Genomic DNA, 13,916 nt, shown 5'->3' with positions numbered 1-13,916 from the left:
ATGAAACTAATTTTACCATGTCCAGGAAACAAGATTGAGCAGTCCTTTACTAGGTGCGTCTTTTGCAAGCATTGTCTCCCAGTCTTTGTCTTGTCTTCTTGTTCCCTTGATCAAAATCTGTTGCTCTTCAAATGATTCTAATTTTTCACCAGGCTTGTGATCTGTTTTTGAACTGTTGTCTGTGTATTGCTTTATCCTTTGCAAGCCTCAGTGCCATGCACAGCCCTCAGTTTTCAACTACTCATTTTAGTCTCTTTTTGTCATAGCAGACTCCATCCTCCTCTCAACTTCCATGGCTTTGTTACTTGTTCTTGCTTGTCTCACCCTTCAGATTCCAGCTCTTCATATGGATAACCTTCATGTAGGTTTTTTTAAGTAATAATGCTGGTCGTCCTTACCTGCAGGCCCCTTTTGATTCTGGTATCACCTCTACAGCAGGATTCCTCCCCACTTGCCTTTGATGGTGCAAAAACAGATGGTTTGGTTATCTTGAGTGTGAGACTAATGATGTTGCGACCCCCCACACTGCCCCCTCTTTCTCTTTTTCATAATTTCTGTATTGTTATATTAATAATTTATAAAATGAGGGTAGTTTTTTCCACTTAATGTATATTTTCATTTATATGCCAACTTTTCTTCTTAAAAGCCTGTTTAATTTTCATAAAAGTTTAATTTTCATCTGATTCCTACCATTTTATTGTATATATTTGAACAAATATACATGTACTTTAAATGTATCAGAGTAGAAAGATATTTTCTTGGGGTGGTATCAAAGAAGTAATTTTTTGCTCATAGGCTGATTTGAATAATCAAGAGGCAGTTACAGCAAGGGTATCTAAGGCATTTATTTTACATCTTAGGCATGTGTGTGTATGTGTAGTCACTCAAAACTAAATAAAACAAAGTCCAAATAGCTATTTTTTGCTCAATAATATTCTCTGTTACTGATTTGTGAGGATAATTTTTTGAAGTGTGATGCAAATAAAGAAGTATTTATGACAGCTTGTGCTAGTTGATCACATTATTTTGTTGAAAGTCAGGTATAAATATTACATAAGCACTTGTTGATATATTTTATTTTAAAGAGTAGTATTTTGAAAAACATACCGTATTTTATCACTTTTTCATTCATTCAAATACATACACCAAGCACATTTTTGTTTTCCAAAATCAGAGTGACTTATAGGTAACACATAACTTAATTTTTATAACAAAGGAGTATATAGAGGTTTACTTAAGTCCTTAAGAATAATTAATTGCATAATATTCTGGGGTTTGGAATATATCATTTTGTTATATAGTAGAGTATCTCTAGTATTGTCATGATTTTAATTTAATTTACACTCAAAATTTAGCGGTTCAGTGACAGAATACGAAGTTTAGTGAAGAATTTTGTAAATAGCTACATTTTCAACTTGTGTTCTTAGCTATCTTGGGAATTTGTGTCTGACAAATGGTAGACTTAATGAGTTTAAATAAATGATATTTTTTTCCACTTTGCATAATAGTATTTGTTAAACACAGTACTGTAAACTAACCAACATGGATGTTTATCACTTTTGATATAGTCAGTATACTTATGGGAGAATTTCTGGGTGATATATTTTGAAGTTCGGATGCTTCAGAATACATCTGTGTAAGACAAAATGCAGTTGTGAACAAAAGATTAAGTATAGGCTAGTGGTTGTAGAATAGATGTATTGTCCCCATATCTGATATCTTTCGAAGACCTCATTTCCTCTAATATGTAAGAAAAAATAAATTAGATACAGTTTTCTCAATTTGAACTTACTCTCCCATGTGTTGGGAATAGCGTGCTATGTGTATTTTCTTTTAGTGTTTGGTACTTCCAACCACTTGTTTACACTAGTTATAATACACAGTGACATCTATTTCATGTATTTAGAATTCAGATTTATAGATATCTGTATATTTCAACTCATGTATTAATTTGTTTTTCAAAAAAAAACATCATGACTTCAGATTCTCCCCAACCTGAAAAAAAATTACTATTGCAGATTATCTGTAGTAAAAGATGTTTGGAGAGACAGATGTCTGGTACGGCTGGGGTTACTGAGAATTGAGCCATACCATACCATGGAAGATTAGCTGGATTTGAATAACTGGGAGAGGTTAGCAGTATAGTCGCAAAGAGTTACAGGAACTTAAAGGACAAATGCACTACTCTTCACGATAAGGCTAGAACCAGAGTCTAGTTTCTGTTTTCTAGTTAAATACTTTCTATTGGACTAATAGCATAGCAGGAAGAAGTGGTCAGTAACCTCTTATTGAAGAAAGTAGAAGTATGCTTGTGGACTTTGTAAAGAAATTCTTGAAATCTACATAGTCTTATCAGGGTTGCATTAGAAAGGCATTTCAGACTCGGGGAACTTAATGTGCAAAGACAGATGTCCTGAAAGAGTTTACCTTGTTGGAAGTGGATCAGGGATTGGAGGGTGGGGATGAACTGAAGGTTCTTAACATACCTATGCCAGGCACTGTTGTAGGTGCGGGAGGTGCACATGGAAAAGACAGAATCCCTGCTGCTGTGGAACTTAACATTTTGGTGGGAGAAACAATAAACTAGTAATAGAGTAGGTAGTGATGAGTACTGTGCAGCAAAATGAACTGTAGGGTAAAGGAGTACAGATAGAGGCTGTTGTTTGAAATAGGTGGTCAGGGGAAATCTGTTTTTGGAGGTGAAACTTGAGTAGAAAAAAATGAGGGAGTGAGCTGTGAATCTAGGCAGAAGAAATGGCAGAGCACATTTGCCATATGCAACTCCATTGTAGCTAGAGTGTACTAAATTAATAATGTTCCCTGAGTGTTTAATGAGTGCCAGGCACTGTTCTAAGTGTGTTAGGGGTGTCAGTTCAATCCTTACAACAATCTTACACAATGGACACTATTTCACATGGAAGGAAACTGAAGCATGGGGATTAAATAATTTACCCAAAGTCATATAGCTGGTCAGGGAGCTGGGATTCAAGCCCAGGTAATTTGACTCCAGAATCAGTCCTCTCACCATTCTTCAAAGATGGAAGAGGGAAGGTGGAGTTGGAGCAATGACCTGGGGCCAGTTCTGTAGAGGCTTGTATTTCCTTATAAGTGTTTAGGATTTTATTCTGACTGTGATGTTAAGAAATGCCCAGAAGGTTGCTTTATGATTTTGGAGGTCAAGGGAAGGGCCTGGACTATACAAAACACATTTGTTAGTCGTCTGACATAGGTTATATTATAGCTTAAAATATTTCTACTGGTCTGTAACATTTCTTGAATTTAAAATTGAAGTTTCCGCTTCATTATTTTATTGAACAGATAAGTGCATGTATACATATGAGCGTGTGCACGTGTGTGTGTATGCATAAACAAACTGTAATGAACTCTTCTGTTAATAGGTGCGAGAGGATGTACTTAATTCATTGAATAACAACTTTCTTCAAACGCTAAATCAAGCTTGGAATGATCATCAAACAGCTATGGTGATGATCAGAGACATACTAATGTATATGGTAAGTAGAGTTTTTTGTTGTCTTCCCTTTAAGAAGTCAGATATTTCAAAATGTTTTCTTTGTTACATTTAGTTGAATAGTATGTGTCAGTGTGGAAGGTTTCTTTCTTTTTTTTTTTTTTTAAATAAACTATATCACTTGCAAGGGCCACCTTAGCTTATGAATAAAAGATTTAGTGTTTCATATACTTAATGATTGGAATGAAAGACTTGGAGGGTAAGATGTTATTTTTTTTCCTCAATGTCTAGCATTTTTGCTTCAAAATGGGAAGTACTGAAAAACTTTATTAGTATCACTTGAGTGTAAGGGGTGGTTAAATGACAACATGATAAATGAAAGGTGAATATTCTATTACACGTTTTTAAAACCTAATATCCTTATATCTTCAGTGAAAGGGGATGTCATTAATTCACATATTTTTGTAATAACTGTACTCTAATGGCTGCCATCTATTTCTCCTAATAGTAAATCCTTGCAGTATACATATCCTTCAGATATACGATGGGTAACCAAAAAAACCCCAGAATTTACTTATAAAAAATTGTGTATTTATTCTTACATGTTTAAACTTCAGTCACCTTCAAAGTACTCTCCATTTGATGCAGTACACCTATGAAGACGGTTTTTCCACTGCTCAAAACGGTTTCTGAATGCGTCGATTTGTATGCCTTTTAGTGCTTCTGCCCTTTCTTGTTTCATCTCTTCTACATCGGTAAAACATTTCCCTTTGAGGACTTTTTTCATCCAGGGAAATAAAAAAAAGTCTCTCGGGGCAAGATCGGTGAATAGGGATCATGCTGTTCTTCGTCAGAAAGTGCTGAACACTCAGTATGGAGCGGGCAGGTGCACTTATAAATTACCCATCATGAAGGGGCAAACACATTGAAAGAGTCTTCAAAACAAAATCAGTGATGTTGAACCATAGCCTCTCACACCAATGCCAGCTGGTACACTGAAAGAGATGGGTTTCTACAACACCCACCTAGTGGGGGGAAGCCTGTACTACAAGGGACCCGCCCTCCAGATTAGAATTCCGGTTTGGGGGAGGATCCTCCTTGTACATTTCATTTTTTCACCTATTATTCCTGTTATTAGTATGTTTGAGCCACTCACATCCTCAAAACGAAATTCCACCAAATTTTCTTTTGGGTCCTTGCGTTACTAAACGTCTCATAAGAAATGTTGACACTTGTTATCTCCCTTTTCTCATGTTTGATTCGGTTTGGGTATGTTCCACTTAAGCTTCTGTCTCAATTGTTCTGTTCATTCTTACCCTTTTTAGGATCACCATATTTGCACATCTGAAGGCAAAGATCACTGCTAATTATCATGCTCTTTGATTTTTTTTCCCAGCAGTATTTGCACAGTTGGGCAGTCCTTTCTTCTAACATGTTGGGTCCTTAATTTCTGTGACAAAGCACTCCCTTAGTGTGCCTCCTCCCTTTCTGACTTTCTCTTCTTAGCCACTCCTTCTCCTCTGACTTTTAACTAGAGGCATTCTTGGGGCTTTGACCTAGTTTTCCTTCTCCTAGTATATATACCTCATTTACTACCATGGCTTCATTTAGTGCCTCTGTGCAGTTGATTCCCAATCGTGTCTGCAGTCTCATTCTCTGAGATTCAGACTCATACGTTCGTTTGTCTAGTTGACAGCTCCCTGCATTGTCTGAGAGGTATTTTAAACTTGGCATTTCCAGGTGAGCTCATAATCAGTGTCAATTCATTTCATTTGTTTATGAGACTTATTCTTGTCAATTTCTTCTCTTTCCATATCATATATTTCGATAGTTGGCAATTTCTGTTTTTATACCTACTACCTAAGACCAAATCACCTTCATTTCTTTCATTTCTCTTCGTACAATAACTAGTCTTACAACACTGTGCTCCTCTCTATTCTGTTTTCCGTATTGCTCCTAGAGTTAAAAACACATGTGTTACTCCCCGGCAGAGATCCTTCTCTCTCATCTTCAATTCTTCATACATGTCTTCATACATGTCCGGAAATGTTTCTAGAATGTTTCCTCTCTTTATGTGATTTATTCCTACTTATCCTCCAGAACTTAGCTTAAATTTCTGGTAAGCTTTCCCTGACCCATGCTACATGTGCTGCCTGCTGGCCACAGTTGCTCTGATTGTACCCAGTACTACTCCTTTGCAGCATTTATCACATTCATTAACAACCGTTTAGTGCCTTGTTTCCCAGCTAGACTGAACTTTATGAGGTCTGTCACCACACTGTGTCTCCCACCCCAGCAGAACTCCTTGAGCAAACTAGGTACTTTGATATCTCAAGTGAGTTAATATACATAGATTTCAAAATAGCTTGTGCTTTTTCAAAATGCTTATTAAAAATACATTCTTTTAGATTCAGAAATTAAAGCGTTGGTGAGGTCTCTTTATGTTTCACAAAGTAGAATTCTTTCATTCTCTTTATTTTGCCCTTTTTTCCTGAAGTGTTCTGGTCTTAATTAAATGAGGGTTTTTTTAAATTAAGGTGTAATTTATATACACTGAAATGTGCAGAAATAAAGTATATAAAATTATTTTTGATAAGTGTATGCATCCATGTAACCAGTATTTTAGTCAGAGTAAATAAGTGATTTTAGTTGTCTAAAAATCAATAAAGTAGTCAATGTCTACATTATTTTTGGTCACATTGCCTGCTAGGTAGAGCATATATTTGAGGTGTGTTGGTTATACCTTCATGGAGACAAAACAGATTTCTTCTTCTAGTGAATACTAGTTCTAACTGTTGGAATTTTAGATCTCAGGCTCAGAGGAGAGAAGATGCTTCACTGTCTACCCACCTATCACCTACTCAGCCTGCTGACTTCAACAAGGGATATCTGTGTCTAAAATGCCATACATGAGCCCCAGTGTATGGGCACCATGGGATGCACTGACTCCTGAAAATGGAAATGTGTTCACAGGTTACATGGAGGCAGCCATGGGTCAAAATTTGTCCCACATAACTTTGTTGTTTGGCAGGTTCAGTGTTTGGAAAAAAAAAAGAAGAAGAAGTGTTTATGCCTCTAGATGAAACATGTGACCTCTAGTTTCTGCTACTCCACCTCTTCCTGATGTTTGAGACTTGCATTACCTGTTTAGACCCTGAAGGCAATAGAGTTTGTGATCTCTGCTTTATTTAAATTGGTTATTTTTAATTCATTCTGTTCTTAAAGAACAGTTAACATGTTGAACTTTTAAGATTGGTTTGGGGTTGCTCAGTATAACCTTTATTTTCAGCTTTAATTATTTAAAAGATTAATGATTGGGGGGAAAATTAAATATTTTATGGAGAAAGTTTGCTATAGGTTATATAGTAACTTTATTGGTATAATCCATAAATTTAGATTATCAGTGTTTTTTTTTTCCCCATTAAACATTAGACAACATCAGGATGAAATTAAATTATGGGTGGTATTCTCTAAGCTACTTTTGAGCACTTAGAATTAATTTCAAAGGAAAGAGAAAAGCATTTTCTGTTGTGATATATAGGTTAATGGATGGTTAGTAGAGGAATTTTCTGCCTAAAATTATGGTTAAGTCCAAAGATATTTTCATGTTTTTACTTGAATTTGTCTGTATTTGCGGTCATTTTTATGAACAGCAAAGACAGAGTAGTATTTCAGGTTAAAGATTAGGGACTGTAAATTCAAAATCATAGGGAAAAGGTAACCCAGGACAGGAGGGTCAGTACTTCTTTTGAGGTAATTGGAAAGTCATCAAGGATGGGTTAAGAGGAAAGGTGGAACGTAGCAACAGCTTTGTGGAGAGGAGCTGAAAAACTGTTCTGATGCTCTTCCGAGTAAAGTAGAAGGTGGGACCATCAGTTTAGGGTGACAGGCATGTGAGGTGTCGAGGAATGTGGTAGACTAAATAATGATCCTCCAGATATGTCCATGACTGATTTTTGGAACCTCATGATTGTTATCTTAAAAGGCAAAGGGGACTTTGCAGATGTGATTAGGTTAAGGGCCTTGAGATGAGATTGTCCTAGGTTATCCTGCCTGGGGCCAAAGGGATCACACAGCGTTGTTACCAAAGGGTGGCAGGAGGTCGGAGTCAGGGGAGAAGGCAGTGTGTGGACAGAGAAGCAGAGACGGGAGAGATACACTTTGAAGATGGAGGAGGCTACAGCTAAGGAATACTGGTGGTCACCAGAAGCTGAAAAAGGCAAGGAAGTGGATTCCCCACTCAGAGCCTCCAAAATGAACCAGCCCTGCAAGTCATCCTGACCTTAGCCCAGAGAAACTGATTTTAGTCTAGAACTCTAAGAGAATATAAAAGCTACTAAATGTTTGGTAATTTGTTTAGCAACAGTAGGAAATTAATGCAAGAGAAGTTTGGAATAACTCCTCTGCTGGGGTCAGCTACCTATAAACAAACGGATCATCTGTGGTTGTGAGAGGATAATTCAGGTGAGGTGGCACAAATTTTATGTAATGGAGGCAGTCAACAGAGTTTGTACTTTTTCCGAGGGTACTTAGACATCTCAGAGAAGAATATTGAAAATAAGGGAAAGCCACTGATAGACGTTGCCTGAATGGGTGTGGGGGAGAGTTCTGATTGTTAGTAGCATCAATGAAATGGTTGGTCATGGAGTGTTTAAATAAGTAGGCAAGTGAATCCTAAGGTTCCAAGAAACAGAAGTATTAGGTATGAGGGATCAATAGATCTGAAGATCCAGTGAGCATGAGGAGCCGGTTTGTTGAAGTATAATAAAGGGAAGGTGGGAGAAAAATACCTTCAGTGCCAGAAATGTTTGATGTTTTCTAATGATGAGTTTCAGGATTGGCCTGTATCAATATGGGAGGTAGGGAATTCTGGTAAGATTGGAGATGGAAATTAAGGCATCTGTGAGGACTCATGTCAGATTGGTCACTATTATGAATGTTAAAGTTACCAAAGGTAATAAATGACAAGGAGTAGAGTTGTGAGAAATGTAAGTTATTTGCTGAAGCTACTAAGGATTTGTATGTCCCTGGAAGTCAAAAATAGGATGAGAATATGGAAATGGTGGAATTTGTGAGTCTGTATTTTTTTTTTCTATAGATTTTGATGCTTTTAGGTTCAAGAAACATTTCTTTTTTAGAATGTTCTGGGTTACACATTTAGGGAAGTTTGAAAATAGCTGTATTCTGGATGAGCACAAATAGTTTGCCTAAGAATCTTCTTGGCACTTTTTCTGCTTTCAAAATGATGCCTTAGAAGAAAATGGATCCAGTGGCTTTTGGGCTGTTAAACTTCACACCTGTTTAGTATTTTTAATGGCTGCTTTTGCAAGAGTAGTTTGTTCAAGAGAGGCTTTCCCCATATGTTCTCTAGTTCTTGTGTTTGTGACTGACCGTATAAAACCTTGACATCTTTATGGTTAGGTCAAAAGCCAAGCACTAGGCCTTTATGTAAATTAAAACCAGGGCATCATCATAAATACTTCAAAAGTTAAGAGTGTTGTACTTGATAATTAGGAATTCATTGCCTTCCATCTCAGTGTCTGTTTCAAACAAATTAATAGAACCACGAACACCGTGATTACTAGGACCTGTGAACTGTTTTTGTGCATGTGCAGTGATGGTATAGCAAACAGTCCGTGACGTTGAGTTTAGGGAGGCAAGTATGTATTAAGCACAAAGTAGGCCCTGTGGTACAGTCAGAGATAGAGCATGTATTTCTTGATGTAATAAAGGAAGTGAAACTTTTGTGCATAAAAGGGAAAGCTCCCAATACTGTATATATAGGAAATTTGGAGTAGTGAGGAAAATATTTAATGATGAGTTCAGAGACCTTCGGGTTAAGACACTTGTTTCCTTATCTACAAGGAAAATAAATTTATTGGGTAAGAGCTTTGGTTCCTCTGGGAGTTACACGCCCCTTGGAGAATGGTCAAAAATCATGGGTCCTCTCCTAGAAGATACATGTGTATGTATGCACCACACACACACCCTTTGCGATGCGGTTTCAAGGGTTAATGAGTTGGTTTCCTCAAACCTACCTATGGGATGTGGTTGGAAGTTGTGTTGGTTAGATCCTTTCAAATTTAGAGTTCTATACCATTTAAAACTGAAAGTGAAGGGGAAAACAGAAGCTGAGGATAGGTTAATACTAAGTTGATGAAATGTCTTAAGCAACTCTTAAGGTGGGTTTATAGAGCCTTGGTTGCCTATGAGTCTACCCAGTTCTACTATTCCTTATAATAGCAGATAGCATTTTCACAGCCTAAGTATATTAATTTATTTAATCCTCACAGTGTTTTTTTTATTATAATCTGGGTAAGCAATAAAAGTTTTTATTGATTTTAAAAAGTAAAAATGCTTTTCTGAATATATAACAAGAGATATCATTTATCACATGGCTGTATCCCTGTGCAAAATGTTTTAAATACTTGAACTTCCAGGTGAGTATTGTGTTCTCCATTTTGTGAATTAATAAACGGAAATTAGATTAACAACTGGGATTAGAGAGATTAACTTGCCATGATCACACAGTTACTACATAACTGGTGTAGTGAATTTTTTTTTATTCCAAAGCTCACAGTCTTTACCTTAATGCAGAAAACTTACGTATATTGACTCTGCCTTAACAGAACTTCTGAGTATGATCATTTACCCTGATAAATTACATATAATAATTTACCCTGAGTTGGACGAACATTGATTGACCTTTTGTGCATTTGAGGGTAAAGTCATTCATTCAGAAAGTATACACGCATGTATTATGTATCAAGCCCTTGTTCTAAAAAGCTGTGTTTTCTTTTTCCAAGTTCTTCTATCATTGGGAAATTTTAAGATGTGGACATCTGTTTGGGCAGATAACCCTAGTTTCAGAGCCTGATTAAGAACAGTGACTTCAGAGATTTTGAACCTTTTTCATCTCATGACATACATAAACTGATGACTAAAATTCTGTGGCATACCAAAAAAGATTTTTTTGCCAGTGTGACCAAAAAGATAGGTATAATTTTGATTCCGTCACACTGGACGATTATTGTTGTATTGCCTGTTGTCATTTTTTATTTGACAATCTAAGGGAAAAGAGGTCAGTGCCCCTCAGGTATTGCATGTTTAAAAATCCCTGCGGCACAGCAGTGTGGTGTGGCATACTAGTGGAAAACCGCTGTTCTAAGTTTTCAAAGCATATTGGGAATCTTTTGTATTCTGTGTTTTTTATCGATAATTTTGAATCTGATATTAAAATATTCATTGAAAAAATGGCTAGGACTTAGGTTCCTAATTGTCATCAGAAGTTATTTAAAACTATTATTGTAATACTTAGAAACCCACCAAATAATCAGATGCTCTACACTAGCCCTACACCGATTTGAAAGTCCTCTTCTAATTTTTGAAAACATTTTTGTTGCTACATAACTTAACATACACAAACTTTTTGCCGTTTTTTTTTTTTTTTTTTTTTTTTTTTGGTAATTTGTGGAAGTTTGTTATATATTCTGGATAGAAGTTATTTTTCAGATAGATGTATTATGAAATACTGCCTTCCATTTTGGGCTTGTCTTTCTCTCTCTCAATGGTATCTTTGAAGAAAAGTTTTAAATTTCAGTTAATTCTAGTGCTTCAGTCTGCAACTGTTACATAGTGCTGCACACATATCAGCTTGGTTGAATTTATTAACCATGTTCAGATCGTTCACATCTTAACTAAAAATATTTTTTGTCTGCTTGTCCTATCAGCTACTAAGACATGTTAAAATCTTTAGATTTATAATATCCTTTATTGTAAATTTGGATTTATTTCTCATTTTAGTTTATATTTTGGAGGTGTTATTCCAAAGTGAATATAAATACGGAATAGTTTTATCTTTCTGTTGAATTGACTCTTATTTTTATGAAATATCTTTATCTCTAGTAATACTTCTTGCCTTAAGTAAATGTCTGCTTTGTGTAGTATTAACTATATGAGCTTTCTTTTGATTAATGTTTGCGTGGCAAATTTCTTCCCATCTTTTCCTTTCCACCTTTCTGTGTCCTTATATTTAAGGTGTGTCGCTTGTAAGCACCAAACAATAACATGCCTTTTAACCCCATCATTTACAGTAATGTTCATTTATATTTAATGTAATTATTGGTACACTTGGTTTACATTTGCCATCCCACTATTTTTTTATTTTAGTCTCACCTGCTTTTTATTGACTTTCCCGGCTTTCTTGCCTTCTTTTGGTGCATCAAGTATATTTTATTGTCCCAGTATCCTTCCCCATTAGCTGTTTTTTATATATCCTAAAATTATTTTAGTGGTTATCTTAGTGACTACAACCTAGATCCTTGACTTGTGGTTTACTTTATATTTTGTTTTCAACTACTTCCTAGATATTATGAGTTTTAGAATACTTTAGACTTCCTGTGGTTATTTCCTCTTAGTTTTCAGACATTTGATCCTGGGGTGTTTTATTTTGGTGGGGGAACAAACCTAGAACTTTTACCAACGCCGTATATGAAAAATGTGGAGACCTTGGATGATACTACCTTTAAAGGAAATGGCAATTTTCTTTTGGCAGGCAGGCACGGTATGGGCAGATCACTATGACTTAGTTGAAGTTGGCCTTTAGGCTTTGTTAACATTGGGCTGTTTTTAGTTTGCCTCTATTTCCAAGGCATGTCTTTACTCCCAGGGAATAGACCTTCTGGGGTCTCAGCTAAAAGCCTCAGGTGTTTACCAGTTTGCTCTACACATTACTCTGCCTTGAATTCCAGCTCTTTTCTCCTTACCACACTGCAAGTCAGCCAGCAGTCTCTATTCAGCTCTTTCCCCAGTGCTGCTGTTGGGTGGCTTGGTGTCTGATCCACGCTTAGGTCATGTGTCAGTGAACATCTTGATTAAAATTGTTTGCAGAATTTCTGGTTCTTTTGATTTCTCTCTTCAGTCTTTGGCCCTTCATAAGTCTTAGCTGCTAGTACTTTCTCTTTGGTCCCCTATTTCCAGTTCTCCAAATACAACAAATGACCCAAGGGAACAAAAGGTGAATGTGGGGCTCCTCTCGGCATACATGGCTTTTCTCCAGAATCTGGACCCCTCAAGTCCAGGTTGCCTTGTTGCTCTTTTATGCTTCTAAATAGTTGGCTTAAAAAAAAATTGTACAATGCACATAACAAAATTTATCTTAACTATTTATTTTTAAGCGTACAGTTCAGTGATATTAAGTACATTCATACCGTCGTGTAAACATCACCTCCAACCATCTCCAGAGCTTTGATCTTGCCAAACTAAAACTCTGTACCCACTAAACACTAACTTCCCATTGCCCCTTCCCCTTAGCTCCTGGTCACCACCATTGTACTTCCTGTCTCTGAATTTGACCTCCAGTGTAACTCAGAGTTAATCTGTGTTATAGCATGTGTCAAAATTCCCTTCCCTTTTAAGGCTTGTAATATTCTATTGTATGAATGTACCACATTTTGCTTACCCATTCGTCTGTCAGTGGACACTTGGGTAGCCTTTACCCTTTGGTTAGGTTGAATAATGCTACTATGCACATAGATACATAAATATTTCTGTAAGACCTTGCTTTTCTCAGAAGCTTTAATTTCTCTATATTCTCCCCAACACTTGTTATTTTCTGTGAGTCTTTGCCTAAATAAATAGCTACCAGTGACCACAGGTAGGACCAGGCAGGGAAGTGTAGATGAATGCTTAGTAATCCGTAACAGCCCTTGTTTCGTTAGTGGTACTATTGAAAGTACTGAACTACTTGTATTTGAAGCACAAATTTATAAAAATACAAAGGACTATTGTATTTATGTTTGTACTACTAAGTTTTGTCATTGAATATGACTGAGTCTGAAAGGTTAGTTTTAGAATTCGCTTCCCAAATACCTGTTTAATTTTGCAAGAAAACGTTATTCAGTGAGACAATAGATATGAGTGATACTGTGAAAGAGCTTACAATTTCTTTTTTTCCTTGGGTGCCTCATTGGTTACTGTGCCCAATAGCTTATTTATCCTACCTTGCTTTTCTGTGACATAATGACTGTTGGTTAAAAGTATTTGCTAAACCATTTCTTGCAGGTAAATTAAGTAGTAGTAAGAGTTGACTTCATTAGCAGATTTTTTGTTACTTCATTTTTGAACTTCCTTAACAGATTTTTTGTTTTATTTTGATTAGTTTTTAATGCCAGTTTCTGAGTGATGAAGCTATATAGCCACTTACAAAGTCACTCCTTGACTTTGCACAGGTTTACTTTCATAAAATTTATATTTTTACCTAGCACATCTTGACACCCCTACAAATACTTTTGGCATGCTGAGTTTGGTCTGTCATACATTAAATATTTAGGTGTCTTGATGGATTGGGTATCTTGGAGAAGCCATTAGTTAAGGGGGACAGGCAAATCTTTTTCAGATGGTGGTAGTAGTAATTAATACCTGTGGTCTTGTAGACTGATAACCTCTT

The 13,916-nt window shown here is 36.3% G+C and overlaps 1 protein-coding gene across 3 annotated transcripts in view; it reads left to right on the top strand.

Annotated features, from left to right (window-relative positions):
• Window positions 1–13,916, top strand: part of CUL3 (cullin 3) — an 84,815-nt gene that overhangs the window by 36,410 nt on the left and 34,489 nt on the right. For all 3 annotated transcript variants that reach the window (XM_053919126.2, XM_024564251.4, XM_053919127.1), the window contains one exon: window positions 3,399–3,512. In XM_053919126.2, coding sequence (XP_053775101.1) covers window positions 3,399–3,512 — 114 coding nt within the window. The remainder of the gene's footprint in view (window positions 1–3,398; window positions 3,513–13,916) is intronic.

The sequence above is a fragment of the Desmodus rotundus genome, chromosome 2 (assembly GCF_022682495.2).
Source record: "Desmodus rotundus isolate HL8 chromosome 2, HLdesRot8A.1, whole genome shotgun sequence".
NCBI classification, from domain to species: domain Eukaryota; kingdom Metazoa; phylum Chordata; class Mammalia; order Chiroptera; family Phyllostomidae; genus Desmodus; species Desmodus rotundus.
The sequence above is the reverse complement of the archived record's forward strand: the minus strand, read 5'-3'. Positions and strand labels throughout refer to the sequence as shown.